Source organism: Dermochelys coriacea, chromosome 9, assembly GCF_009764565.3.
Source record: "Dermochelys coriacea isolate rDerCor1 chromosome 9, rDerCor1.pri.v4, whole genome shotgun sequence".
Taxonomy (NCBI): domain Eukaryota; kingdom Metazoa; phylum Chordata; order Testudines; family Dermochelyidae; genus Dermochelys; species Dermochelys coriacea.
Window position 1 is genome coordinate 49,251,247 of NC_050076.1, and position 26,009 is coordinate 49,277,255.

The 26,009-nt window shown below is 41.6% G+C and overlaps 1 protein-coding gene across 4 annotated transcripts in view; it reads left to right on the forward strand.

The window, feature by feature from the left end:
• The window catches only part of STAG1 (stromal antigen 1), a 379,263-nt gene that overhangs the window by 87,843 nt on the left and 265,411 nt on the right, over positions 1-26,009 (forward strand). For all 4 annotated transcript variants that reach the window (XM_038415259.2, XM_038415257.2, XM_043492802.1 and 1 more), the window contains one exon: positions 2,210-2,377. In XM_038415259.2, coding sequence (XP_038271187.1) covers positions 2,210-2,377 — 168 coding nt within the window. The remainder of the gene's footprint in view (positions 1-2,209; positions 2,378-26,009) is intronic.

The window sequence follows — 26,009 nt, forward strand, 5'->3', positions numbered from 1 at the left end:
TCACCCAGCCTTTCTTCCAAAGATGGTGTCAGCCTTCCATACCAGCCAGGACATTTTTCTCATGGCTTTTTTTTATCCAAAACCGCATGCCGGTCCCTGGAAACAGTGGCTGCACTTCCTCAATGTCTATAGGGCCCTTGCCTTCTACATTAAGCGCATGAAGAGGTTTAGGAAGACTACCCAGTTCTTCGTTGCGGTGGCGGACCGGATGAAAGGTCTCCTGGTCTCCTCTCAGCAGATCTCTTCATGGATCAGTTCCTGCATCTGCGCTTGCTATGATCTGGCTGGTATACTGACCCCGGCCCTCACCGCTCACTCCACAAGGGCTCAGGCCTCGTCTGTGGCATTTCTGGCCCAGGTAATGATCCAGGAGATCTGCAGAGCAGCAACTTCATCCTCAGTGTACACTTTTGCCTCGCACTATGCCATTGTCCGGCACGACAGAGACAACGCGGTGTTTGGTAGAGCGGTACTGAAATCCGTGTTACTTCACTCCGACCCCACAGCCTAGGTAAGGCTTGGGAGTCACCTAATTGGAATTGATATGAGCAAGCACTCGAAGAAAAAACGGTTACTCACCTTTGTAACTGTTCTTCGAGATGTGTTGCTCATATCCATTCCAAACCCACCCCAGTTCCCTTCTGTCAGAGTAGCCAGCAAGAAGGAACTGAGGAGGTGGTGGGTCGGCTCGGGTATATATCGAGCGCCATGAAGGCGCCACTCCAGGGGGCTCCACAGCTGACCCACTGGGAGTTGCTAAGGTAAAACTCTATGCATGTGGCGTGTGTACACCTAATTGGAATGGATAAGAGCAACACATCTTGAAGAACAACTGTTACAAAGGTGAGTAACCGTTTTTTCTGGAGCTTTGAGCAGCAATAAGCATAGTAGAGAACTTTCTTCACAAAATTCCCCAAAACAGTTTCACCATTCACGTGGCAAGTGATAACAGAACGAGAGTGGCCTGTGTACAGTTATGCCATCAGAAGATTAACTCTTTATAAGGGACTAATTATCTTGAGCAAAATGATTTACATACATGGCAAGGCTGATCTCCAAGCAGTTTGGATCAGGTAGAACGCACAAAGGGGAGCTATAGGTATGAAGGAACTAAAGAAATCTTATATTAAATGACATAGATTCATAGGTAGAACTCCTGTTGACTTCAGGAGGGCCAGGATTTCCACCACAAATTTAGTGGCAAGAAGTGACCATATCAATTGTATTTGTCCATATAAATCCAATTATTTATTAATTTTTAGTGGTGTGGAAAGAGAACAGCTAAGCCAGGGGTGGCCAACATGTGGCTCTTCAGAAGTTAATATATGGCTCCTTATATAGGCACTGACTCTGGGGCTGGAGCTACAGGCGCCAACTTTCCAATGTATTGGAGGGTGCTCAACCCCAGGCTCTGCCACAGGCCCTGTGCCCACTCCACCCCTTCCTGCACTCTCCCCTGAGCCTGCACTGGCCTCATTCCTCCCCCTCTCCCCCAAAGCCTCCTTCATGCCACAAAACAGCTGATCAAGAAGTGCAGTGAGGGAGGAGGAGGCGCCGATCAGTGGGACTGCTGGTTGGTTGGAGGCACTGGGAGCGAGGGGTTGGGGGGAGTTGATGGGGGGCTGCTGACGTATTACTGTGGCTCTTTGGTGATGTACATTGGTAAATTCTGGCTCCTTCTCAGGCTCAGGTTGGCCACCACTGAGCTAAGCCTTTCTCATGGGCAAATAAGGAGCTAATAAGCTGTAGTTGGATGGTGATGAAGGGGAAGAACACATTTTCAGAATAACAATGTGCAGTTGGTCCCTGTGAACTTGGTAATTGTGTCCTGAGGTAAATAGGATGCAGTAGTTCTGTAAATAAGATTCACTAGTTATTTTGTAAGTGAGTATATGGCAGAAATGTGTTTGTTGCATTGACCATAATTTTTAATTATCTTGACTTTTGTGCATAATTGCAAGCATGACATTGCATTATTTTATGTATTTATTGTATTAGTTAAGACTAGTATTATGGAATATGTCCTGTTAACTCTTTGGTGCTAGGAATTCGTACTTCGTAACTTGACATTACACATAAAATGCCTACTAAGTACTTATCACAATAGTTGTTGATTGATACGTATAAATGGTTTACAAGACATTTCGAATTAATGAATTCAAATGTTATAATTACACCCAATTTCCATTATGCTGTTCCCTTTATCTAGTCTGCCAATAAGAAACCTCGAAAGTCTCCAGGAGATAAGAGCCGTTCTGAACCTGGAACTAGAGGAATAGGTCGTGGAAGAGCTAATGGTCACCCTCAACAGAATGGAGAAGGCGGGGACCCTGTCACTTTGTTTGAGGTGGTGAAACTGGGGAAAAGTGCGATGCAGGTAAAATAACTAATGTGGAGTTTGTTCATCTTTGTTACAGCTTGATCACTCAATATTTTCACTAAACTGTAACAAACAACTTTTGTAAACTAGTGTGTTGTATTTTTGATCTGTATCAGACTGATGGAATCTCTGGGTATTATGTTAAAATTTTCCCATCAGCTTGTATGTTGAAGTAAAGAAAGAAATATGGAATGTGATCAAGCTGGAGATTATATGAGGAATAACCATAGTCCTAGAAGAAGTCTTCTACTTCAGTTAATTTCTTCACTATTTTGTTGTTTTAAAATGGAAAAACAAGTGAGAATGAATATTAGGGAATATATTAAAGCAGCTTTTCATGAAGGTTATGTATTAAGTATAGCAAGGCAGAAAAGATGTGAGATGTTTAAACACAGCAGGTAAACTTTTCAAAAGTACTGAAATGGCTTAGAGCCCAAGTCCCATTTTCAATTAATTCTAGGGAAAAGGATTCACAGCCTTCACCTCCAGGATTACAGGCTTCTGGCTAGTGGAATCATTCCACTAGAATGGGCTAATCAGTTATTTTTTTGTCAAGATCCAGACTCCAGATCAAATAATTAAATTATAATAATATAAGTAAATAAAAAGATTTCGGGGTCCATTCAAAAGCGTCTGGATTTGGTCTGCAATCCATCTGTTGACTACCCCTGCACTAGAGCGTTGATTTTCACTGTGGACCCCTAGGACTGCAGTGACCTTCCTGGTGCAGTGTAGGAATGAAGTATTTTGACAACTGAGTAGTAGAGGATTCAGATATTGGGAAGGAAGGTAAGGTTATGAGAGAAACACTATGCTTGATCTGATGCTTATATATGTATGAGCATCTCTTAGGGAGATTTAGGCTAAGCCACTTAGGTGCTTTTGAAAATTTTATTCTGAATGGCTTAGGCGAAGTCCTAATTTCAAAAATCACTTAATGAATTTAGGACTCTAAGTCTCATTGACTTTTAGTAGCACTTAGGCTCCTAAATGCCTACGTCACTTTTGAAAATGAGACTATCTGAAGTCACTTAAGCCCTTTTGAAAATTTTACCCACCAGACATAAATCCATGATGGGACTGGATTGTGGATTAATGGAGAGAATGTAGGAGTAAACCTGAAGAAAATCAGAATTCTAAAATCTTTTACATTTTGTGAATTTGGGGATGTAGGTTTTACCCTTCTTCTCTAGCAGGTGAAGACAGAACAAATTTTGTCATAACAGAACTATGGAAATCTTCCTGGTACATTTTCTTCATTTTGTTTTACTGCGTCAGAGCTATCACTTTTTTGTTCATTTTCAACACATTTTCAGTTTTGTTTTGGCAGTATTCCAAGGTTATTTTGGAATTTGTTTTCCAGTTTTATTATGAGGTAGGAAATATGATATGATCTATGTTGGGTGTTTATCTGAGAGCCATTGATATAAATGGAAGCCAGAAAAAAGGTACAAATGACTGCTTTGCTGGTGGAGATTTTTTTTTAATTTTTTTGTGAGTGCCTTTGTGAGTGGAACTCAGTTGTTTAAGAATAGTTGCATTGCTTCTGTTCTGAATAGGATCCAAAAATATAGCAAAACATAAAGGTGGTGGGAACACAGACTCCAGTGGTACAACCTGTTCTTGGCAAATTTCAAAGGAGAAATTTGTGTGTGTGTTGTAACGCTTTGGGATTCAATTCAGAAGGAACTGAGTTAGGGAAAGTGGCAGTTCGTTCTCTTGTGAAGGAAGTGTGCTGAGCTTGTTAGAAGAGGGGACTTTTTAGAGGGCAGGAGCCCTGGGCACGTGAAGAAAGTAGTAGTGTGGGGGAGGTCACTCTCATGCCTGCGGTAAAATTTTCAGAAATGCCTAAGTCCCATTTCAATAGTAGCTTAGGCGCTTAGGTGAAATTTTTACTCTGGTCAACGGTAAAAAATGACTCATTACTGACAATAGGTGTTAGTACAGCTAGATCTGAGATTATACATAACACTTGTTTAGTTGCAAGTGTAGACGGAGAAAAACCACGTTCACCAGTGTTTCAGAAACCAAGGTTAAAAACTGGTCAGACTTGGATATATATATATATATATATATATATATATATATATATATATATATATATATATATATATATATATATATGCCTTTTCTCCCCTTTCATTCCTTCTGAGGGCCTCCAGGCTGACTTGTAGAGATTGTTGAATGCAGTGGTGTTGTAGCTGTGGTGGATAAGCAAGGTGGATAAGGTAATACGTTTTATTGGACCACTTCTGTCGGTGGGAGAGACAAGCTTTCAAGCTGACACAGACCTGAAGAAGAGCTCTATGTAAACTTGAAAGCTTCTCTCTCACCAACAGAAATTGGTTCAATAAAAGATATTACCTCACCCACCTTGTCTCTCTTGTAGAGCTCTTGACACGATCATTAGGAATGGACAGAGTTCTTGTTAGTGGCTCTTTCTGTGCAGATCTTTGCAGTGCACAACAGTAACATTATTGAACCTTAGAGACTAACAAATTTATTAGAGCATAAGCTTTCGTGAGCTACAGCTCACTTCATCGGATGCATTATTGAACCTACCAACTTTCAGAAAATGCTACATATTCTTGTGTTGGTAGATGGCACTCTATCTACATATACATGTGCACCGATGTGTTTTTTTTAAATAGAGTGCTGGGTAATATCTCTCTTCCTATAATGGAAACTGAATCTTTTTAATCAATAACATAGTCTTTGAAATTACAAAGCAACTTTACTGCTCTTCTGCTTCATGTAGTTTTATTTTCAGGCCGTCCTCCTGTTACTGTTTACCCTCAGGAGATCTCTGTGGTCCTAGATTTTTCTGGCATTGTCTTTGGGAACTCATCAAGCTCAAGTGAACTCACTTCACATTCATTGCAGACCTTCCTTGTATCTTGACCTGTGGTAGGATTCATTTGTGTCTTCTGTTCAGGATAATTTTTTGTTGGTTCTTCTAAGGGAATTGTAATTGCAGAAGTAGAGTTGTTTGTATTTCTACGATGTGTTACTTTTTGCAAATATTCCCTGCCCCCGTCTGTTGTCTTTGTTGTTAGGTGCTGCCTGTACTCGTATTGACTGTTCTGTGTGGAGTTCAAAGAGCCTTTTGGTATCTATGTCATAATAGTATTTGGCTTGTTGTCATTGCTGTTTAATTTGTTCTCTCAACCTTTCCACTGCAGCTTTGTTCAAAAGTTGTTCTGTAAGTAACAGTCTGTATGTGGTGTGACATGAGATGCCATGCTGGCCTGCTCTCCATGCCTTCTGTTGGTGTATTTTCCCAGTCAAGTGATGCTGTCAATGGGTCTTTGTCATGCCTGTGCACCTTTTTTAGCAGCTACTTGGCAATCTTGAGAGCCGCTTCTGCTTTACCATTAGACTGGCTGTGATGCAGAAAGGATGTCATATGTTCAAATCCTGCTTATACTGCAAACTAAAAATTTACCTACAGGTCTACTGAGATCCATTATCTGTAGCTACGGTTTATGGGATTCTATGCTGATTCTTCCTAGCATTAAGTGGTAGAAACTGGTCTTGTGTGCATGGGATTTTTTCCTAATAAAATCAGAAATTATAATCAAGCATTCGGAGGGATACTTGATTTCCTAATAAACATAGATCCATGCCTGACTTGCTCTGCGGTAGACCAGATATTTAGTTTATCATGAGAGATTTGCTAGGAATTCATTGCAGATACTTCACTGGTGTATGAAATCTTTGACTTCACTGCTTATGTTTGGCCAACTCAAGACATCTTAACCTAATGTAAACATGCTTCAACAACAACAGGCTTCAGTGAATGAAAGTTAGCATTTCAGGATTTCAGACCTTTAGATCTTTACCCTACTGCCTTTATATAGAATACCATTTTGTAGTGTCAGTATATTTGAAGTGAATATTGGCTAGACAAAAAAAATCTAAGTGGCTGAGCAGATGTCTTCCTGTCTGGTCATCCTGACATAAAGACTGTTCCAAATGCTTAAAATTGACAGTACATTTGGGTATGTCGGTATCTGGGTCAATTGCTTATCTGTCACACAATAGAAATCTGCTTGGTTGATGATCCTGATGAAACTCCGCCTCCTGGTGCATGTAGAAGATTTCATAATCTTCTACATGCAAGGGTTGTCAAGCTGTCTTTTGACATTCGTGCTGTGGACAAAAGTTATGCAAAATCAGAACATCAGGATAAACTTCAAAGATGGTCTTTTGCGTTGCACATCCAAGTGATATTTTTGATATTATTTCAAGATACTTTGGAGCTGTTAACAATAGCTTTTTGAATATTGATTCCAAAGTTTTGTTTGTTTCTGCATGGATATGATCATGGCCCAGGAGATGCTTGTCAAACTTGGTATATGAAAAAGCAGTGAGTAGGAATTCTCTCTGTATTTGAGCATGGGTTTGCTCTGATGGAAAGTGTGTCCTGGAAGCAAGTGATGACTTGCTTTGACTGATCATTTTGTAATATTGCTGCACCCATTCCACATTCAGTAGCATTATATTAAATTATGCCATAGTATTTCAGGATCAGATGGTTAATCACTCTCTTTTGGATCTGTTTGAAACTATTTAGCTTATGGATTTCCCAACACCATCCTACATCTTTTTTAGTCAGTCTTTTAAGGGGTTTACTGATCTGTGAGAAGTATGGAAGAATTAACAAATCTCGAAAAGGGCTATATTTTTTGCACATTTTTGTTGATTGGGCATGTCCAAAGTTATTCAAACCTTTTCGGGTCTGGTTTTTATAGATTTTAAATCCAAAAGTGGCCATTGTTATAGGAGAGCAAAAGAACTTTGAGACTGGTTTTCTGTTTCAACTTCACTTTTCTAAACGCTCTACAGTTACTAGGATTGTATTAATATATGTTGTGCCTCATAGGGATGCGGGGTTCTGATAGTGATCCAAATTTGGGCTGACTGGAAAACTGCCTCTTTATCACAGGTCCAGGGTTGGTTGTTAGGGAATGTCCTGATCATTGAATCCAAGTTCATCCCTGGTGTTGAGAGTTGAAGTCCAACCCAGGGCAGAAATCTGAATTAAAAAAAAAGAAGCAGGCATATTGCGCCAGTGATCCTCTAGCAAAGATTATTTTTATTTTGAGGAAATGTAATCCAAGAAAAGCACAAAATTCAGAAGGTGCGAAAACTTTTAAAAAAGAAAAAATAAACTATACAGGCAAATGCTTTCCAGGAGGGAAGGATGATTGGGAGTGTAAGAATAGACGGAGGGAGGGGTTGGTTGGTCAGGTGATGGGGCAGGGAAAGGGACTAGAGGGAGTGGGAAGAGGATGTGTGGGACATTGGCAATGGGAACGTGGGAGTGTTGAATCTCTTATTTAATTTTTTCCTCTCTCCAACAAACCTACATGCATTTGGTTGGAGGCATTCTTATTTCTTATATGTTCTCACCATTACTGTAATCCTGGCTGCATCCACACTTGCTTCTTTGAAAAGCTTCCATTGTTCTTCTGTGCAGTGGTGTTGTAGCCATTTTGGTCCCAGGATATTAGAGAGACAAGGTGGACGACGTAATGTTTTTTGTTGGACCAACTTCTGTTAGTGAGAGAGACCAGCGTTCGAGCTTACACAGAGGTCGTCTTCAGACTCTAGTTTTTCTATGTCGTCTGTCAGTATTTTTAACTCTACAAATCTACTGGGGAGTTGCACCTTGAAATGTGCCTTTGCTGATGCATCTGCTAAATTTCTACTATTATGCACACTGCCTTGAGTGATGATGTCGTCTTCAGTTTTATTTTGATTGTCCCATTGACAAGATGATCACTTCCAACATCAGAGCTTGTATACACCCTGGTGTGCAACAGTTGTCTTCACCAACACCTACTAATGGCAACGTGTTCATGCTACTTCTGGATGAAGACATCATTTGATCTTCTTGTCAGTTTGTCTGCTCTTGTGTGAGAATAGTGTTTCCCCAAATGCAAAGATGATATTGTCCGCAGAGTTCAACAGAACATTCACCATTTTCATTCTGCCTTAGGATGCCATATCTGCTCATAATGTATTCATATCCAGTATTATCAACAACAACCTGCACATTTAGATCTCCCATCAGGATAAGGATGTCGTATTCCTTGGTATTGCCAAGGATACTCTGCTGTCTCTCCATAAAAACAGTCTTTGATCAGGTTTCAGAGTAGCAGCTGTGTTAGTCTGTATTCGCAAAAAGAAAAGGAGTACTTGTAGCACCTTAAAGACTAACAAATTTAGAGTATGTGGCACAAGCTGTCAGCATAGTCTGTGTGGTATGTAGATTGTAATGGATTTTTTACCTTCAGTCCTTTTGGTATGATGTCAAATTTGTTAGTCTCTAAGGAGGTGCCACAAGTACTCCTAGTCTTTGATCAGTTTGTCATTATTTGTTAGTACTGAACAACTTTTGCATAGATCGTCAGTGAGCAGTCTGTATTCTTAAATTAACAGGTTCCCATTCTTCAGTAGCTTCCTTACTCAATAATAAGCCTTCTTATTCCTGATGTTTATCATCCTCTCTTCCTAAATAGGAAACAATCACACTGATGATTTGCCTTTTCCAGTCCATCTCATCTCACTCAGTTCAAGTATAATTAGGCCAAAGATTTTTATTTCTCTGATAACTCATGGAAGTCTGCGTGTGCTCCAAAGCGATCTAACATTCTAACACCCAGTTCTTTTCTTAACCTTACTTGTGAAGATGCCCTGTTTCAGATGGAGAGCTTCCTTGTGGCTTTGATTCTTCATCATCACAGTGTTGGCTGGATTTACTGGTTGGCCAGAACTATCTTGTCTTCTGTCCAGTGGATTGTAGTTCTCCACAGTTGGTGTTTGTATTTGCAAGTCTGATACTTGCCTATGATTTTTGTTTCTGTAACAGCATTTTTTACGTTTGTTAGCCTGACTCTCAACAACCTACCAGGAAGATTGGTGGACTGCCTTTAATCTGGCTTCTACCCTTTGGCCTGTCTGTCTTTGGTGACTCTACAAAGAATTACACTCCGTCCAGCATAGCTTTCAGGGTCTTCAGAGCTCTCAAGCCTTCCCATCATGTCAAGGTACTGTCCCAGCTATTCTAGAACAAAAATATGCCAATAAAGACAAGGAAGTTAAAAGATCAGCCAGAAGAGATGAGAGAATAGATGGAAAGCAAAGCAAGAGAAGCTGAGAAGGTATACAAGAGAGGGGATTATAAAAAGCTTTTTCTAGTATCCAAACACCTGACATCACAGTTCTCAAATTGTTGAGGCATTGTGAAGGCTTTAGACGGTACGCTTTTAACATAGTAGAAGCCTGTTGGATGAAACACGTCAAGGTTGTGCTCAACCAACCAGAACCATTAACACACATTCAGTGATGTGAAGAAATAGCAAACTTACGTATATTCCCTGAGAAGATTTATTGAGAATAGCTTGGAATACCTGCAGAAGATTATTTTTAACTTCACTGATGTTACAAAAGCATTTGTTAGTGTCCACAGAGAAGCACTCTGGAAGATCTTGACACGCTACGGAATTCTAGCAAAGATTGTTGATTTGATATGTCTTGTATGACAAGTCTGCATGCTGCATTAGGATAGAGAGCAGACACAAAGAATAGTTTTAAGATTTTCTGGTGGAAGGCAAGGTTGCCATACTATCCCCGCTTCTATTCTGCATTGTCATAGACTTCAGGATGAGAACAGCGATGGTTGTTGCCGAAGATACCGCTATTGTTTGGGCAAGAGGTAAACTGCCTTCAAATGTATGTGTTTAACTACCATGCATTACTTTCAAAATATGACCTTTTAAACTGGGATTTCATTACAGTATTTGACAATCTCCCAGAGGATGTTTGAAAAGAGTTTAATTCCTTAGTTATGGAGGGCCATTTTCTTGCAAGGACTTCTCTTCAGGACTTTTTGCTGGTGAAGAGAAAAGGCAGCACTTTTTGCTGGTGACACAGCTTCTGGGGCAGTGGTGACATCTGTCACAAAGCGTAGAGCCTCGTGGCTTTAGATGTCTGGGATCCCTATAGAAATACAACAGACTCTTGAAGAACTACCTTTTGAGGGATGCAGTCTCTTCTCTGACAAGACTGATGAAGGGTTGCATTTTCTCAAAGATTCTCAAGCATCACTACTTTGCTTGTTGTCTTGGGTTCTGTACAGCAGCCTTACAGAGGAGGCAATACACATCTCTGTATAGACAGCTTTAGTATGCTTCCAGACAGGCTGATAAGTCTCAGGGGCATCTTAAAACTCAGAAGGCCACCAGATCCTACTACTCTAGACACATCACACCAACACTCATCTGTTCCAAAGCAGTCTATGTGACTGCTTTCCTCCCAATCGCTTCCCTTGGAAACAAGTTGTGCCATTTTTTTGGATAGTGAATTCTGAGAACTGTGAAGGTAGGTTACGTGATTTTATTTGTCTGTCTTATCTGCCATCCACCATCCCCGTCACTTTTCAGCGACCTCTCTCATGAGTCTGAACTTTAGGAGGTGCAAATTCTGCTATATCTGAGCTAGAGAGGGAGTGCCCTTTCAACATAAAGGGAGGGATTTCTACTCTCAGTACTTCTTTATGCCTAAGGTCTGAGGACTGTCCTAGATTTGCAAAAGCTAAACACGTTTATCAGCAAAATGAAATTTCGGATGGTATCCCTTGCTTCCATTATGCCTTCCTTCGATCCTGATGACTGATGTGCTGCTCTTGATTTGCAGGATTGCAAATCATGTGGGCGTCTAACCAAGCCATAGAGTATCTGAGGTATATAGTGACAGGTCTCCACTACCAATATACTGTCCTCCCCTTTGGTCTGCCCTTGGCTCCAAGGGTCTTCATCAAGTGCATGTCGGTTATAAGTGGCTCACCTCAGGAGAATTGGCAGATATTTCTGTATCTGGAAATACAGAAATACTCACTATCTGTTTGATCTACGGCCAGTTCAGTCAAGAAATGATGGATAACGTGCAGTAAACTCACTCCCTTTTGTTCAGCTGGGCTGATTAATAAACTAGGACAAATCAGTTCTGTCCTGAGTACAAAGAATTGAGTTCATTGTAGTGAAGGACAGGTTTCAAGCTATTCTAGATTTCTGCAACAGCCTGCAGTCAAGGACGATGCTGAGGATTTGTCTCTGGTGGCTGGGACATACGGCTTCCTGCACGTATCTGATTCAGCCTGCCAGACTTCAGCTGCGAGGCATACAGGTCTTGACTGAAGCGAGTCTATCGCCTAAGCAAACTTTCTCTGGTCATGCTGATTCACAAAACTGCCAGGGTTCTGTTCTGAGATTGGTGGAAGAACTCAATCAGTGCATGCAAAGGGTTGCCATTCTCTCTTCCCCTTCCACTGAAAATTGGTTAGAATGCATCTAACTTAGGGTAGGGTGCACACCTACAGGGAATGCAGACTGAAGCACTATAGTCAGCTCAGGAGTCAACTCTGCATACAAATGTGCTAAAGCTAAGGGCCATACACCAGGCATGCCAGACCCTTTAATTTACATCAAGGGTTTAACAATCCAGATTCTAATAGACAATATCACAGCAACTTTCTGTCAGAACAAGCAGGGTGGTTCCAGATCCAGTAAGCTGTGTATTCAGAAAAGGATTACACTCAAGGCCTCTCATCTTTCAGAGTACAGAATACTCTTACAGACCATTTCAGCTGAAAGTTCCTGGAGGATCATGGGTGATCCATGAGAAAAGCAACATAGTGAGGTTGACTTTCTAGAAACAGGGAATCCCCAGTGTAGACCAGTATTGCAACAAAGCAAAACAGAAAATGCCATCAATTCTGTGCAAGGGCAGGTTAGAACCCTGGTTCTCTCACTGATACATTCCTGTTACTGTGGGGAGGGAGGTGGGAAATTGGGTACTATATGCATTTCCACAGATTCCACTCACCCCAAAGGTAATACAAAAAACTAAAGCAGGACCACACAATGATCATCCTAATAGCTCTGGAGTGGCTAAGGCAATACTGGTTTTCTGACCTTCTGAGGCTTTCGGTTTAATCTCCTCTACTATTATCATCGGAATGGGATCTCTTTTGTCAAAGCCTCACTGCCTTCTCTCATGATGTGGCTGTTGAGTGGCTAAATTCTCTGGAAAAGATTTGTTCTTCAGTTGTTTGCAACATTTCACTTAACAGTAGAAAAAGCTCCACTAGGACTACTGTCAAGGCTGATTCACCACTCTGGCACTTCGAGTGCAGAAGGTGGAGGCTCACAAGGATTCTAAAAATTAATACTGGCCACTCCAGGCTTGTATTAAACTCCCAAGGTTACAGTTTCTCTCTGACCTTGGATGGTAGATGCTGCCACCACTCAAATGCAAAAAAACCCTTTTGAAACCAGAAAGGCGTTCTTGGGAATTCCTTTCTGTGGGGTACCCTCAAGCCCTTTCACCTCCCCTCTGAGAAGAGCTGAGAAGGAAAAACAAAGGAAATCAGCTGTTGCGACCAGCTAATTTAACAACATATGCACAACCTCTTAGGATGCCAAAAATCCAATTCTCTTCTTAAAAAAGGTAAATTTTATTAAAAACAAAAAGAAAGAAAATACATCTGGAACTTAGGCTTTTGCTAGATTTAAAAAACCCACTTACAAAATTTAAACATCAAGAATAACCTTCCTGAAGTCCAGCTTAAAGGTTACAAGCAAAACAAAAAGCATTTGGGGTTAGCACAGAGGAGTCCACAAGCCAATAAGAAATAAACAGAAACAAACCTAATCGCGTCTTTCTAGATATTCCCTAATTTACTTACATATCTGGGGATTCAGATAAGCAATCTCTAGGTATGATCTGATGGCTTTTCATATCTGTCTTAAGCTTCTCACAGCATAATTGCTCCCTGTTCCCCTCTTTCCCGGAGAACCACAACACACAGACAAAGGGAAGTTTTTTCCCAATTTTAAAAAAGTTCTAGCCCGCCCATTGGCTCTTTTGGTCAGGTGCCTACCCCTATCCTTTTACCTGTGGACTTGTTAACCCTTTACTGGTAAAGCAAGTAGAGAACAACCACTATGAGGGATTCCATAGCCAACTGGCTAGCTGAGTGTCCACAAAAGGGAGTTATCCCTCCTCTTATTTATCACACTGAGTCAAAGCCTCACTGCCTTCATCTCATGACGTGGCTGTTGAGTGGCTAAATCCCCTGGAAAAGATTTGTTCTTGGGTTGTTCAGAGCATTTCAATTAACAGTGGAAAAAGCTCCACTAGTACTACTTACTTGGCAAATGGAGAAGATTTTCAGTCTGGGCTGCTTGCTACAACATATCTCCATACAATTTAGGACCAGATTTAGGATGTTACACTTCAAAGGGACAGGCACATCAATCAGTTCATTAAGGGTGCATTTAACTGCCATCTTATGCTAGGATGTTCCATTTTTTCCACAATCTGTTTGGTAGGTTTTTTTAATGGATTATAAGAATTTATCCACCAGTTAGAAGAAAAGGAGTACTTGTGGCACCTTAGAGACTAACATTTATTTGAGCATAAGCTTTCATGAGCTACAGCTCTAAGGTGCCACAAGTACTCCTTTTCTTTCTGCAAACACAGACTAACACGGCTGCTACTCTGAAACCACCAGTTAGAGATTCAGTTCTATCTTGGGACTTAAACCTGTTGGTTCTTGGTTCTTCCTGTTCTTAAACCTATTATGATGTAACTGAAGTATTGCCTTCTCAAAAATTATCGGCTCATTCCTCCAGAGCTCAGTAGCATTCCTAAGACATATATATGCCACATGGACATTTGCAAAGAGACAGTTTAATCACAGTACATACCTTTTGTAAAGCATTATGCCATCACAACTGGTTCGAGGGCTGATCCAGATATTGGAAAATTATTATGCAACTTTCAGCTCCCACCATCAGAAGGAATACTATTTGAAAGTCATATCTGTTCCATTTTAGGTGTATACAAGTACTTGAAGAAAAAATGTTTACTTATCTGTACTGTAACAGTAGTAATTTGCGATGTGTTGTGCACATATCTATTCCACAGCATGCCTCCCCTCCTTCCTTCTGTGTTAGTCTTATTACCATCATGATTCTCAGATGAAGGAACTGAAGAATGGTTTTGTGGCTCTGCCCCTTTTTACCTTCAGCTGGTGGCATGAGGTAATAAGAGGTTGTATAAACACATTAGAAATAAGAGAAAAAGGAAAGCATAGGCTCACTATTTAGGAGGGAAGGAGAGCTAACAATGGATGACCTTAAGAAGGTTGAGATGTTTAATGCCTGCTTTGCTTCAAGAAAAGGAGTACTTGTGGCACCTTAGAGACTAACAAATTTATTTGAACATAAACTTTCGTGAGCTACAGCTCACTTCGTCGGATGCATTTAGTGGAAAATACAGTGGGGAGATTTATATACATAGAGAACATGAAACAATGTTCTCTATGTATATAAATCTCCCCACTGTATTTTCCACTGAAAGGATCCGACGAAGTGAGCTGTAGCTCACGAAAGCTTATGCTTAAATAAATTTTAGTCTCTAAGGTGTCACAAGTACTCCTTTTCTTTTTGCGAATACAGATTAACACGGCTGCTACTCTGAAACCTGCTTTGCTTCAGTCTTCACTTAAAAAAGTTGTGTGACCAGATACTTAACACAGTATTAACAGCAAGGGGGAAGGAACATAAGCCAAAATAGGCAAAGAACTGTTTTAAAAGAATATTTAGATAAGTTAGATGTATCCAAGTCAGCAGGACCTGATGAAATTCATCATAGGGTACTTAAGGAACTAGCTGATGCAGTCGTGGAACAGTTAACAATTATCTCTGAGAACTCATGGAGCACGGGTGCATTTCTAGACAACTGGGGAAGGACAAGTAAAGTACCTCTCTTTAGCAAGGGGGGAAAAAAGAGAACCTGTGGAATTATAGAACAGTCAACCCAACTTCAGTACATGGAAGGGATACTGGAACAAATTATTTAAAAAAATCATTTTGTAAGCCCCGAGAGGATAATAGGGTTATAAGGAATAACCAGCATGGATTTGTTTAGAAAAAATTATGCCAAACCAACCCTGTTTTCTTCTTTAACAGGATTACTAGCCTAGTGGATGGGGAGAAGAAACAGTGATATATTTTGATTTCAGTAAGGCTTTTGACACAGTCCTATATGGGCATAAGCAAACTAGGCAAATGCCATCTAGATGAAATTACTATAAGGAGGGTGCACTGCTTGTTGACATCTTTTATTCGGAGTGGTTATCAACAGTTTGCTATCTATCTGGGAGTGCATATCTAGTGAGGTCACACGGGTCAGTCTGGGTCCAATACTATTTAGTATTCTCATTAATGACCTGGATCATGCAGTGGAGAGTATGCTTATGAAATTTGCAGATGACACCAAGCTGGGAGAAGTTGCAAGCCCTTTGTAGGACTGGATTAGAATTCAAAATGACTCTGACAAATTGGAGAATTGGTCTGAATTCAACACGATGAAATTCAATGAAGTGGAAAGTACTTCATGTAGGAAGGAAAAATCAATTTCAAAAGTACAAAATGGGGAATAACGGGCTAGAGAGTAGTACTGCTGAAAAGGATCTGGATGTTCTAGTGGATCACAAATTGAATACGAGTCAACACGTAGAGAGTAGTACTGCTGAAAAGGATCTGGATGTTCTAGTGGATCACAAATTGAATACGAGTCAACAATGTGATGTCATTGCAAAAAAGGCTAATATTTTGGGGTGTATTAACAGGAGTGTCATATGAAAGACATGAAAAGTAATTGTTCCCCTATTCGGCACTGGTGAGTTCTCCACTGGAGTACTGTGTCCAATTCTGCATGCCACGCTTTAGGAAAGATGTGATGTGACGGAGAGACTGCCGAGACTCATCAAGCCCTCGGATCGCTACCCCTTCCTGCTTCTCCACGTGGGCACCAATGATACTGCCAAGAATGACCTTGAGCGGATCACTGCGGACTATGTGGCTCTGGGAAGAAGGATAAAGGAGTTGGAGGCGCAAGTGGTGTTCTCGTCCATCCTCCCCGTGGAAGGAAAAGGCCTGGGTAGGGACCGTCGAATCGTGGAGGTCAACGAATGGCTACGCAGGTGGTGTCGGAGAGAAGGCTTTGGATTCTTTGACCATGGGATGGTGTTCCATGAAGGAGGAGTGCTGGGCAGAGACGGGCTCCATCTTACGAAGAGAGGGAAGAACATCTTTGCCAGCAGGCTGGCTAACCTAGTGAGGAGGGCTTTAAACTAGGTTCACCGGGGGAAGGAGACCAAAGCCCTGAGGTAAGTGGGAAAGCGGGATACCGGGAGGAAGCACAGGCAGGAAGGTCTGTGAGGGGAGGGCTCCTGCCTCATACTGGGAATGAGGGGCGATCAACAGGTTATCTCAAGTGCTTATATACAAATGCACAAAGCCTTGGAAACAAGCAGGGAGAACTGGAGGTCCTGGTGATGTCAAGGAATTATGACGTGATTGGAATAACAGAGACTTGGTGGGATAACTCACATGACTGGAGTACAGTCATGGATGGTTATAAACTGTTCAGGAAGGACAGGCAGGGCAGAAAAGGTGGGGGAGTAGCACTGTATGTAAGGGAGCAGTATGACTGCTCAGAGCTCCGGTACGAAACTGTGGAAAAACCTGAGTGTCTCTGGATTAAGTTTAGAAGTGTGTGCAACAAGAGTGATGTCATGGTGGGAGTCTGCTATAGACCACCGGACCAGGGGGATGAGGTGGATGAGGCTTTCTTCCGGCAACTCACGGAAGCTACTAGATCGCATGCCCTGATTCTCATGGGTGACTTTAATTTTCCTGATATCTGCTGGGAGAGCAATACAGCGGTGCATAGACAATCCAGGAAGTTTTTGGAAAGCGTAGGGGACAATTTCCTGGTGCAAGTGCTAGGGGAGCCAACTAGGGGGAGCGCTTTTCTTGACCTGCTGCTCACAAACCGGGTAGAATTAGTGGGGGAAGCAAAAGTGGATGGGAATCTGGGAGGCAGTGACCATGAGTTGGTTGAGTTCAGGATCCTGACGCAGGGCAGAAAGGTAAGCAGCAGGATACGGACCCTGGACTTCAGGAAAGCAGACTTTGACTCCCTCAGGGAACAGATGGCCAGGATCCCCTGGGGGACTAACATGAAAGGGAAGGGAGTCCAGGAGAGCTGGCTGTATTTCAAGGAATCCCTGTTGAGGTTACAGGGACAAACCATCCCGATGAGTCGAAAGAATAGTAAATATGGCAGGCGACCAGCTTGGCTTAATGGTGAAATCCTAGCGGATCTTAAACATAAAAAAGAAGCTTACAAGAAGTGGAAGCTTGGACATATGACCAGGGAAGAGTATAAAAATATTGCTCGGGCATGTAGGAAAGATATCAGGAGGGCCAAATCGCACCTGGAGCTGCAGCTAGCAAGAGATGTCAAGAGTAACAAGAAGGGTTTCTTCAGGTATGTTGGCAACAAGAAGAAAGCCAAGGAAAGTGTGGGCCCCTTACTGAATGAGGGAGGCAAGCTAGTGACAGAGGATGTGGAAAAAGCTAATGTACTCAATGCTTTTTTTGCCTCTGTTTTCACTAACAAGGTCAGCTCCCAGACTGCTGTGCTGGGCAACACAAAATGGGGAAGAGATGGCCAGCCCTCTGTAGAGATAGAGGTGGTTAGGGACTATTTAGAAAAGCTGGACGTGCACAAGTCCATGGGGCCGGACGAATTGCATCCGAGAGTGCTGAAGGAATTGGCGGCTGTGATTGCAGAGCCCTTGGCCATAATCTTTGAAAACTCGTGGCGAACGGGGGAAGTCCCGGATGACTGGAAAAAGGCTAATGTAGTGCCCATCTTTAAAAAAGGGAAGAAGGAGGATCCTGGGAACTACAGGCCGGTCAGCCTCACCTCAGTCCCTGGAAAAATCATGGAGCAGGTCCTCAAAGAATCAATCCTGAAGCACTTAGAGGAGAGGAAAGTGATCAGGAACAGTCAGCATGGATTCACCAAGGGAAGGTCATGCCTGACTAATCTAATCGCCTTTTATGATGAGATTACTGGTTCTGTGGATGAAGGGAAAGCAGTGGATGTATTGTTTCTTGACTTTAGCAAAGCTTTTGACACGGTCTCCCACAGCATTCTTGTCAGCAAGTTAAGGAAGTATGGGCTGGATGAATGCACTATAAGGTGGGTAGAAAGCTGGCTAGATTGTCGGGCTCAACGGGTAGTGATCAATGGCTCCATGTCTAGTTGGCAGCCGGTGTCAAGTGGAGTGCCCCAGGGGTCGGTCCTGGGGCCCGTTTTGTTCAATATCTTCATAAATGATCTGGAGGATGGTGTGGATTGCACTCTCAGCAAATTTGCGGATGATACTAAACTGGGAGGAGTGGTAGATACGCTGGAGGGGAGGGATAGGATACAGAAGGACCTAGACAAATTGGAGGATTGGGCCAAAAGAAATCTAATGAGGTTCAATAAGGATAAATGCAGGGTCCTGCACTTAGGATGGAAGAATCCAATGCACCGCTACAGACTAGGGACCGAATGGCTCGGCAGCAGTTCTGCGGAAAAGGACCTAGGGGTGACAGTGGACGAGAAGCTGGATATGAGTCAGCAGTGTGCCCTTGTTGCCAAGAAGGCCAATGGCATTTTGGGTTGTATAAGTAGGGGCATAGCGAGCAGATCGAGGGACGTGATCGTTCCCCTCTATTCGACACTGGTGAGGCCTCATCTGGAGTACTGTGTCCAGTTTTGGGCCCCACACTACAGGAAGGATGTGGATAAATTGGAAAGAGTACAACGAAGGGCAACGAAAATGATTAGGGGTCTAGAGCACATGACTTATGAGGAGAGGCTGAGGGAGCTGGGATTGTTTAGTCTGCAGAAGAGAAGAATGAGGGGGGATTTGATAGCTGCTTTCAACTACCTGAAAGGGGGTTTCAAAGAGGATGGCTCTAGACTGTTCTCAATGGTAGCAGATGACAGAACGAGGAGTAATGGTCTCAAGTTGCAATGGGGGAGGTTTAGATTGGATATTAGGAAAAACTTTTTCACTAAGAGAGTGGTGAAACACTGGAATGCGTTACCTAGGGAGGTGGTAGAATCTCCTTCCTTAGAGGTTTTTAAGGTCAGGCTTGACAAAGCCCTAGCTGGGATGATTTAACTGGGACTTGGTCCTGCTTTGAGCAGGGGGTTGGACTAGATGACCTTCTGGGGTCCCTTCCAACCCTGATATTCTATGATTCTATGATTCTATGTGAATAAATGGGAGAAAGTCCAGAGGAAAGCAACACAAATGACAAACAAAATTTAGATAACCTGACCTCTGAAGAAAAGTTTAAAAAAAAAAAATTGGACATGTTTAGTCTAGAGAAAAGACTGAGGGAGGAACCTGATAAGTCTTCAAGTATGTTAAGGGCTGTTATAAAGAGGACAGTGATGGATAACAGTCTGGTCTCCATGTCCACTGAAGGAAAGAAAAGCAGTAATGGGCTTACTCTTCAGCAGTTGAGATTTAGGGTAGATATTAGGAAAAACTTTCTAACTATAAGGATACCAAAGCACTGGAATAGGTTTCCAAGGAAGGTATGGAGTCTGTCACAGGAGGTTTTTGAGAACAGGTTAGACAAACATCTATCAGGGATGGTCCAGGTATACTTGGCTCTGCCTCAGCGCAAGGGTTAGCACTAGATGACCCCTCAAGGTTCGTCCAGCCCTACCATTTTTATGATTCTTGATTCTATGAGCAGATGTGGGGCACAAGAGCCACCCCTTCGGGACTGGTAGTGAAAACTCTTGGACTTGAATACACTGGGCATGCACGCACTTAAAGTGGAATAGATATGTGTATAGCACATCTTGAAGACCAAGAGTTATGCTAATTAACATGTAAGTAACCATTTTCCAGGTCTACAAGGAGTAAAATAGACACCAGAGCACTTAAGTATCAGGGAATTTGCTTCTGCCTCCCAGCTGACCAGGCAGATTAAGATTTATTGCTGATTTTTGCACAAGGTATGGACCATGTAGCAGAAAACCATGTGCTATAGTAAACAACATTCTAATAATTATCCTTTTTGCAGCTTTAATTTTTAAGTGAAGGCCTTTTCCCTCCATCTGTTTAGTGGTGCCTTCGTGCTCAGTATGTTTGTTTACTGCTAGCACCAACCCTTTGGTTAGGCTTGCTGGCTACGCAGTCATCAGACAGAATGTTTTAATCTTACCTGTAAGTTATTTTCTCTGATAGGCATTCAATATCCCCCTGCATGAGAAGGAATAGAAGATTTTTTTTCCCACTGATAATTCTTTGGTGTATGTCTGTGAATAGCGCCATAATAGAGGCTCAAACTAATTGTATACTCCCATATTTAAAAAAAAAAAGTAGTAAGAGAACAAAAAAATGCCACCAAGACTAAACAACAGAGAGAAAGAGGTAGTTAGAGAGGAAAAAAAAAAAGTTTAAAAATTGGAAGTCAAATCCAATGAAGGAAAATAGAAATGAGCATAAATTCTAGCAAGTCAAGTATAAAAGGCCAAAAAATAATTTGAAGAGCAACTAGCAAAAGACACAATAAGTAACTGCAAAAAGTTTAAGTACACCAGTTGCAGGAAACCTGCCAAACAATCAGTGGGGGCATTGGACAATCAAGGTACTAAAGGCGCACTCAAGGGAAGACCAAGCAAGTGCGAAGAAGCTAAATGAGTTCTTTGCATCTGTCTTCACTGCAGAGGGTGTGAGGGAGATTTACACACATGTGTTGGAACAAATTTATAAATTAAACTAGTAAGTCATCAGGAGTGTATAGCATTTACCCAAGAGTTCTTAAGATACTCAAATATGAAACTGCAGAACTACTAACTGTGATGTATAACTTATCATTTAAATCTGTCTCTGTACCAGATGACTGGAGGGTAGCTTAAGTGACACCAATTTTTAAAAAAGGCTCTAGAGGCAATCCTAGCGATTACAGGCCAGTAAATCTAACTTGCCTTCAGTACAAGGCAAATTGTTGAAACTATAGTAAAGAACAGAATTATCAGACATAGAGATGAACATGTTGTATTGGGGAAGAGTCAACTTAGCTTTTGTAAAGGGAAATCATGCCTCATAAACCTTTTAGAATTCTTTGAGAAGGTCAACAAACCTGTGGAGAAGGGTGATCCAGTGGATATAGTGTACCTGGACTTTCAGAAAGCCTTTGACAAGGTCCCTCATCAAAGGCTCTTAAGCAAAGTAAGCAGTCATGTGACAAGGAGGCCTCTCTCATAGATAAGTAACTGTCTGAACAAAAGGCTGGACTAAATGCTCAGTTTTCACGGTGGAAAGAGGTAAATAGTAATGTCCCCCAAGGATCTGAACTGGTACCAGTACTGTTCAATGTATTCATAAATTATTTGGAAAAAGGGGTAAACAATTCAGGGGGTGGGGGGAGAAGGGGCAAAGGCTGCAGATGATACAAAATTACTCAAGATAGTTAAGTCCAAAACAGATTGCGAAGAGTTACAAAGGGATCTCACAAAACTGGGTGACTGGGGAACAAAATGGCAGGTGGAATTCAGAATTGATAAATGCAAAGTAATGCACATTGGAAAACATCCCAACTATACATTCAAAATAATGGGGTCTAAATTAACTGTTATCACTCAAGAAAAAGATCTTGGAATCATTGTGGATAGTTCTCTGGAAACATCTGCTCAGTCAAGAAAGGTAACAAAGTTAGAACCTTTGGGAAGGGATAGAAAATAAGATCGAAAAGATCATAATGCCACTATATAAATCCTCATCTGGAATAGTGTGTGCAGTTCTGGTCTCCGCATCTCAAACAAGATATGTTAGAATTTGAAAAAGTACAGAGAAATGTAACAAAAAATAATTAGGGGTTGTCTTAAATATAAAGGGAAGAGTAACAACCTTTATGTATGCAGTAAGATAAAATCCCTCTGGGCCAGAGGTACAGAATCACTTACCTGTAAGGGGTTAATCAGTTCAATTAACCTAGTTGGCACCTGACCAGAAGGACCAATAGAGAAAGAAGATACTTTCAAATCTGGAAGGGGGGAGGAAGGTTTTGTTCATGCTCTTTTTGTCTCTCTGGAGACAGAGAGAGAGACCAAGCAGGTAATCCAACTCCTACCGAAATGATACAACTAAAATTACAGAAATTGTAAGTAATAGCAAGGAAATACGTTAGATTATCTTTTGTTTTAGCTTGGTGAATTTTCCCTGTGCCAAGAGGGAGGTTTATTCCTGTTTTGTAACTTTAGAGTTGAGCCGAGAGGGGAATCCTCTGTGTTTTTAAATCTTTTTATTACCCCATAAAATTACTTTCTATCCTGATTTTACAGAGGTGCTTCTTTTACTTTTTTTATAATAAAGTTCTTCTTTTAAGAACCCGATTGGTTTTTAGTGTCCTAAATATCCAAGGGTCTCGTCTGTGCTCACCTTGTTAACTTATTTGGTTGGTATATTATTCTCAAGCCTCCCCAGGAAAGGGGGTGAAGGGTTTTGTGGGGATATTTTGCTGGGGGGGATAGGGCTCCAAGTGGCCCCTCCCTGAATGTTTGTTTAAATCACTTGGTGGTGGCAGCAATACTGTCCAAGGACAAGGAAAGGAATTTTTGACTTGGGGAAGTTTTTAACGTAAGCTGGTGGAATATAAGTTTAGGGGGTCTTTCATGCGGGTCCAGACATCTGTACCCCAGAGTTCAGAGTGGGGAGGGAACCCTGATTCGGGTAAGAAACAGCTTCCGTATGAGGAGACTAAAAAGAATGGGACTGCTCATTTTTTGAAAAGGGAGGACTGGTGGGATGTTGGGGAAGGATATGACAGAGGTCTATAAAATTATGAATGGTGTGGATAAAGTGAATACGGAAGTATCATTTACTCCTTCACACTGGTGTCTCCCAATGAAATTAATAAGCAGCAGGTTTAAAACAAACATAAGTACTTCTTCACACAAGGCAGTCAACATGTGGAACTCATTGCCAGGAGATGCTGTCAAGGCCAAAAGTATAACTGGGTTCAAAAAAGAATTAGATAAATTCATGGAGGATAGGTCCATCAATGGCTATTAGTCAAGATGATCAAGGATACAATCCTGTGCTCTGGATGTCCCTAAGCCTCTGGGCTAGTCCACAGTGGCAACGCTAAAGTGCTGCCATGGCAACGCTTTAATGTGGCTTGTGTAGTCATGGCAGAGCGCTGGGAGAGAGCTCTTTAAAAAAAAAAAAAAAAAAAAACAACAACAAAACATCTCCACAAGAGGTGTGGCTACCAGTGCTGGTGCACTGTTTACACTGCCACTTTACAGCGCTGAAACTTGCTGCGCTCAGGGGGCTGTTTTTTTCAGTGTAGGCAAGCTCTCTGCCTGCAGAAGCTGAAACTGCATGACAGGATGGATCACTCGCTAATTGCCTTTTCTGTTCATTCTCTCTGAAGCATCTGGCATTAGTGAAAGTCAGAAGATAGGATACTGGGCTAGATGGACCATTGGTCTGACCTAGTGCAGCCATTCTTATGTTCTAATGATATAAGACTGGTCTGTTGAACATGACAATTAGCGAGTGATCCATCCCCTGTAATGCAGTTTCAGCTTCTGGCAATCAGAGGCTTAGGGATACCCAGAACACTGGGTTGCATCTCTGAAGTAGGGACAAAATTAGAAAGGCCAAGGCACAAAATGAGATCAAACTAGCTAGAGACATAAAGTGTAACCAGAAAACATTCTACAAATACATTATAAGCAAGAGGAAGACCAAGGACAGGCCTGTTACTTGAGGGGGGGAACAATAACAGAAAATGCGGAAATGGTAGAAGTGCTTAATGATTTCTTTGTTTTGGTTTTCACCAGGAAGGTTGGTGGTGATTGGCTGTCTAACATAGTGAATGCCAATGAAAATGAGGGGAGGCTAAAATAAATTAAGAGCTTGTTAGACAAACACCTGTCAGGAATGGTCTAGATAATACTTAGTCTTGCCATGAGTGCAGGGGACTGGACTAGATGACTTCTTGAGGACCCTTCCAGTCCTATGATTCTATAAAAAGAAAAGGAGTACTTGTGGCACCTTAGAGACTAACAAATTTATTAGAGCATAAGCTTTGATTCTATGTTGATTGTTGTGAAACAATGTCACATGGTAAGCTTTAGAAAATTTCATGTGGCTACATGGGTAGAGAAGACTCACATCAGGTCTCAGCCAGTTTCAGTTCTGAAAACAATTTTTAAACTCCAACATGTGTGAGTGAGGAATGCCTATGTCATCATTAGAGCAGCATTTCCCAAAGTATGCGAGACAGTGCTGTGGGAGGGCACAAAAGATTAGATGAGAGGAGTGGGAAGAGAGCTTTTAAATGTTCTCTAGAGTTTTAGCTCTCATTTTAAAAAAGCAGTCTTGCTCTTATGGTTGCAAAGAAAACCTCAAAAGTGTGAAGTGGGTATAAGTGATACATAGATATATGCTTGAGTTTGTAGAGAGACTGAAAGAATAGCTCTCAGGGGTGAATTGCATCATTCATTTTGATGGGTGCTAACTCAGTTGCCAGTGATAATTTAAACCTCAACTTTAACTGTTTCACTGCTCATCAAAGGATGTAAGAAAGGTGAGGAAGTATCATATCATGAAGATATCCTCAAGCATTTTTCAAAGTATGAAGCAGGTTGCAGGGAAGTTGACCAAATTAAGATGGGTATCCCTTCAGCTACACAAATGTGAGGTGGGAGGGGGGGTACGACTGATTTCATTTGTTTTGAACTGGGGACTCAGTTTGAGAAACACTGATGTGGGAAAGTAATATGCTACTAGTTCATAGAACATATTTTTTAATCAAATGGGAAGCCACACAGAAAATACCAGCACAAAATGTAATGATGCAGCACAAAACTAATATTTTAGTTTGAGGCCAAACTTTTCTGCCTTGTTTTATTTTGCAAGTAGAAGATCCAATAGTTTATGTAAGACTTCTCAAGGGGGGTGTGTGTGTGTGTGTGTGTGTGTGTGTGTGTGTGTGTGTGTGTGTGTGTGTGTGTGTGTGTGTGTGTGTGTGTGTGTGTGTGTGTGTGTGTGTGTGAGACTAAGTGGCTGATAAACCTCTCAAAGCCAAGGTTTCTCATTGTGAAACCTGCCAAAGCACAACGCCAGAGAGAAACTCTGAGTGCCAAGTGTCTCACTGATGGCCAGTCTTGTCTTCCTACTGAAGCAGGGAGCATTTCTGAACAAGGGTTTTGGTTTAGGCTCATCAGTGTGTGTTGGCTTATCTCATGCTAAGTCTGGGACTTCTGGTATATAATTATCCTCCTTGACCCTCTTCGTTGGCCAGCTGACAGCAGAACCCTGGTAAATGTATGCCACCTGGGGGTGTCAGCAGTTGTTGCTGATTTAGAAATTGCACATGGACCTTCTGAGGTCCTACATTTTATAGCAGCTTGAAAAGTGGCAGAATTCCTTTAAAGAGTTGCTTTGCCCAACTATTTGGAAACTACACCTTCTTTCCTCCCATTGTTTTCCAATCACTGTTAGGGTGCAGAAACCAGTTATGAGTAAAACTGGAATTCTTACTAATTTTAAAGAAATTCCCTGTAAAGCTAACCTTTCCAAAGTAGTGTCTTAAGCCAAAAGAAAACTTGCACAAGACATTGCCCCAGAATAATAAAAAATCTGGCTTCTGCGTAAAGTTCTCTCTCTCTC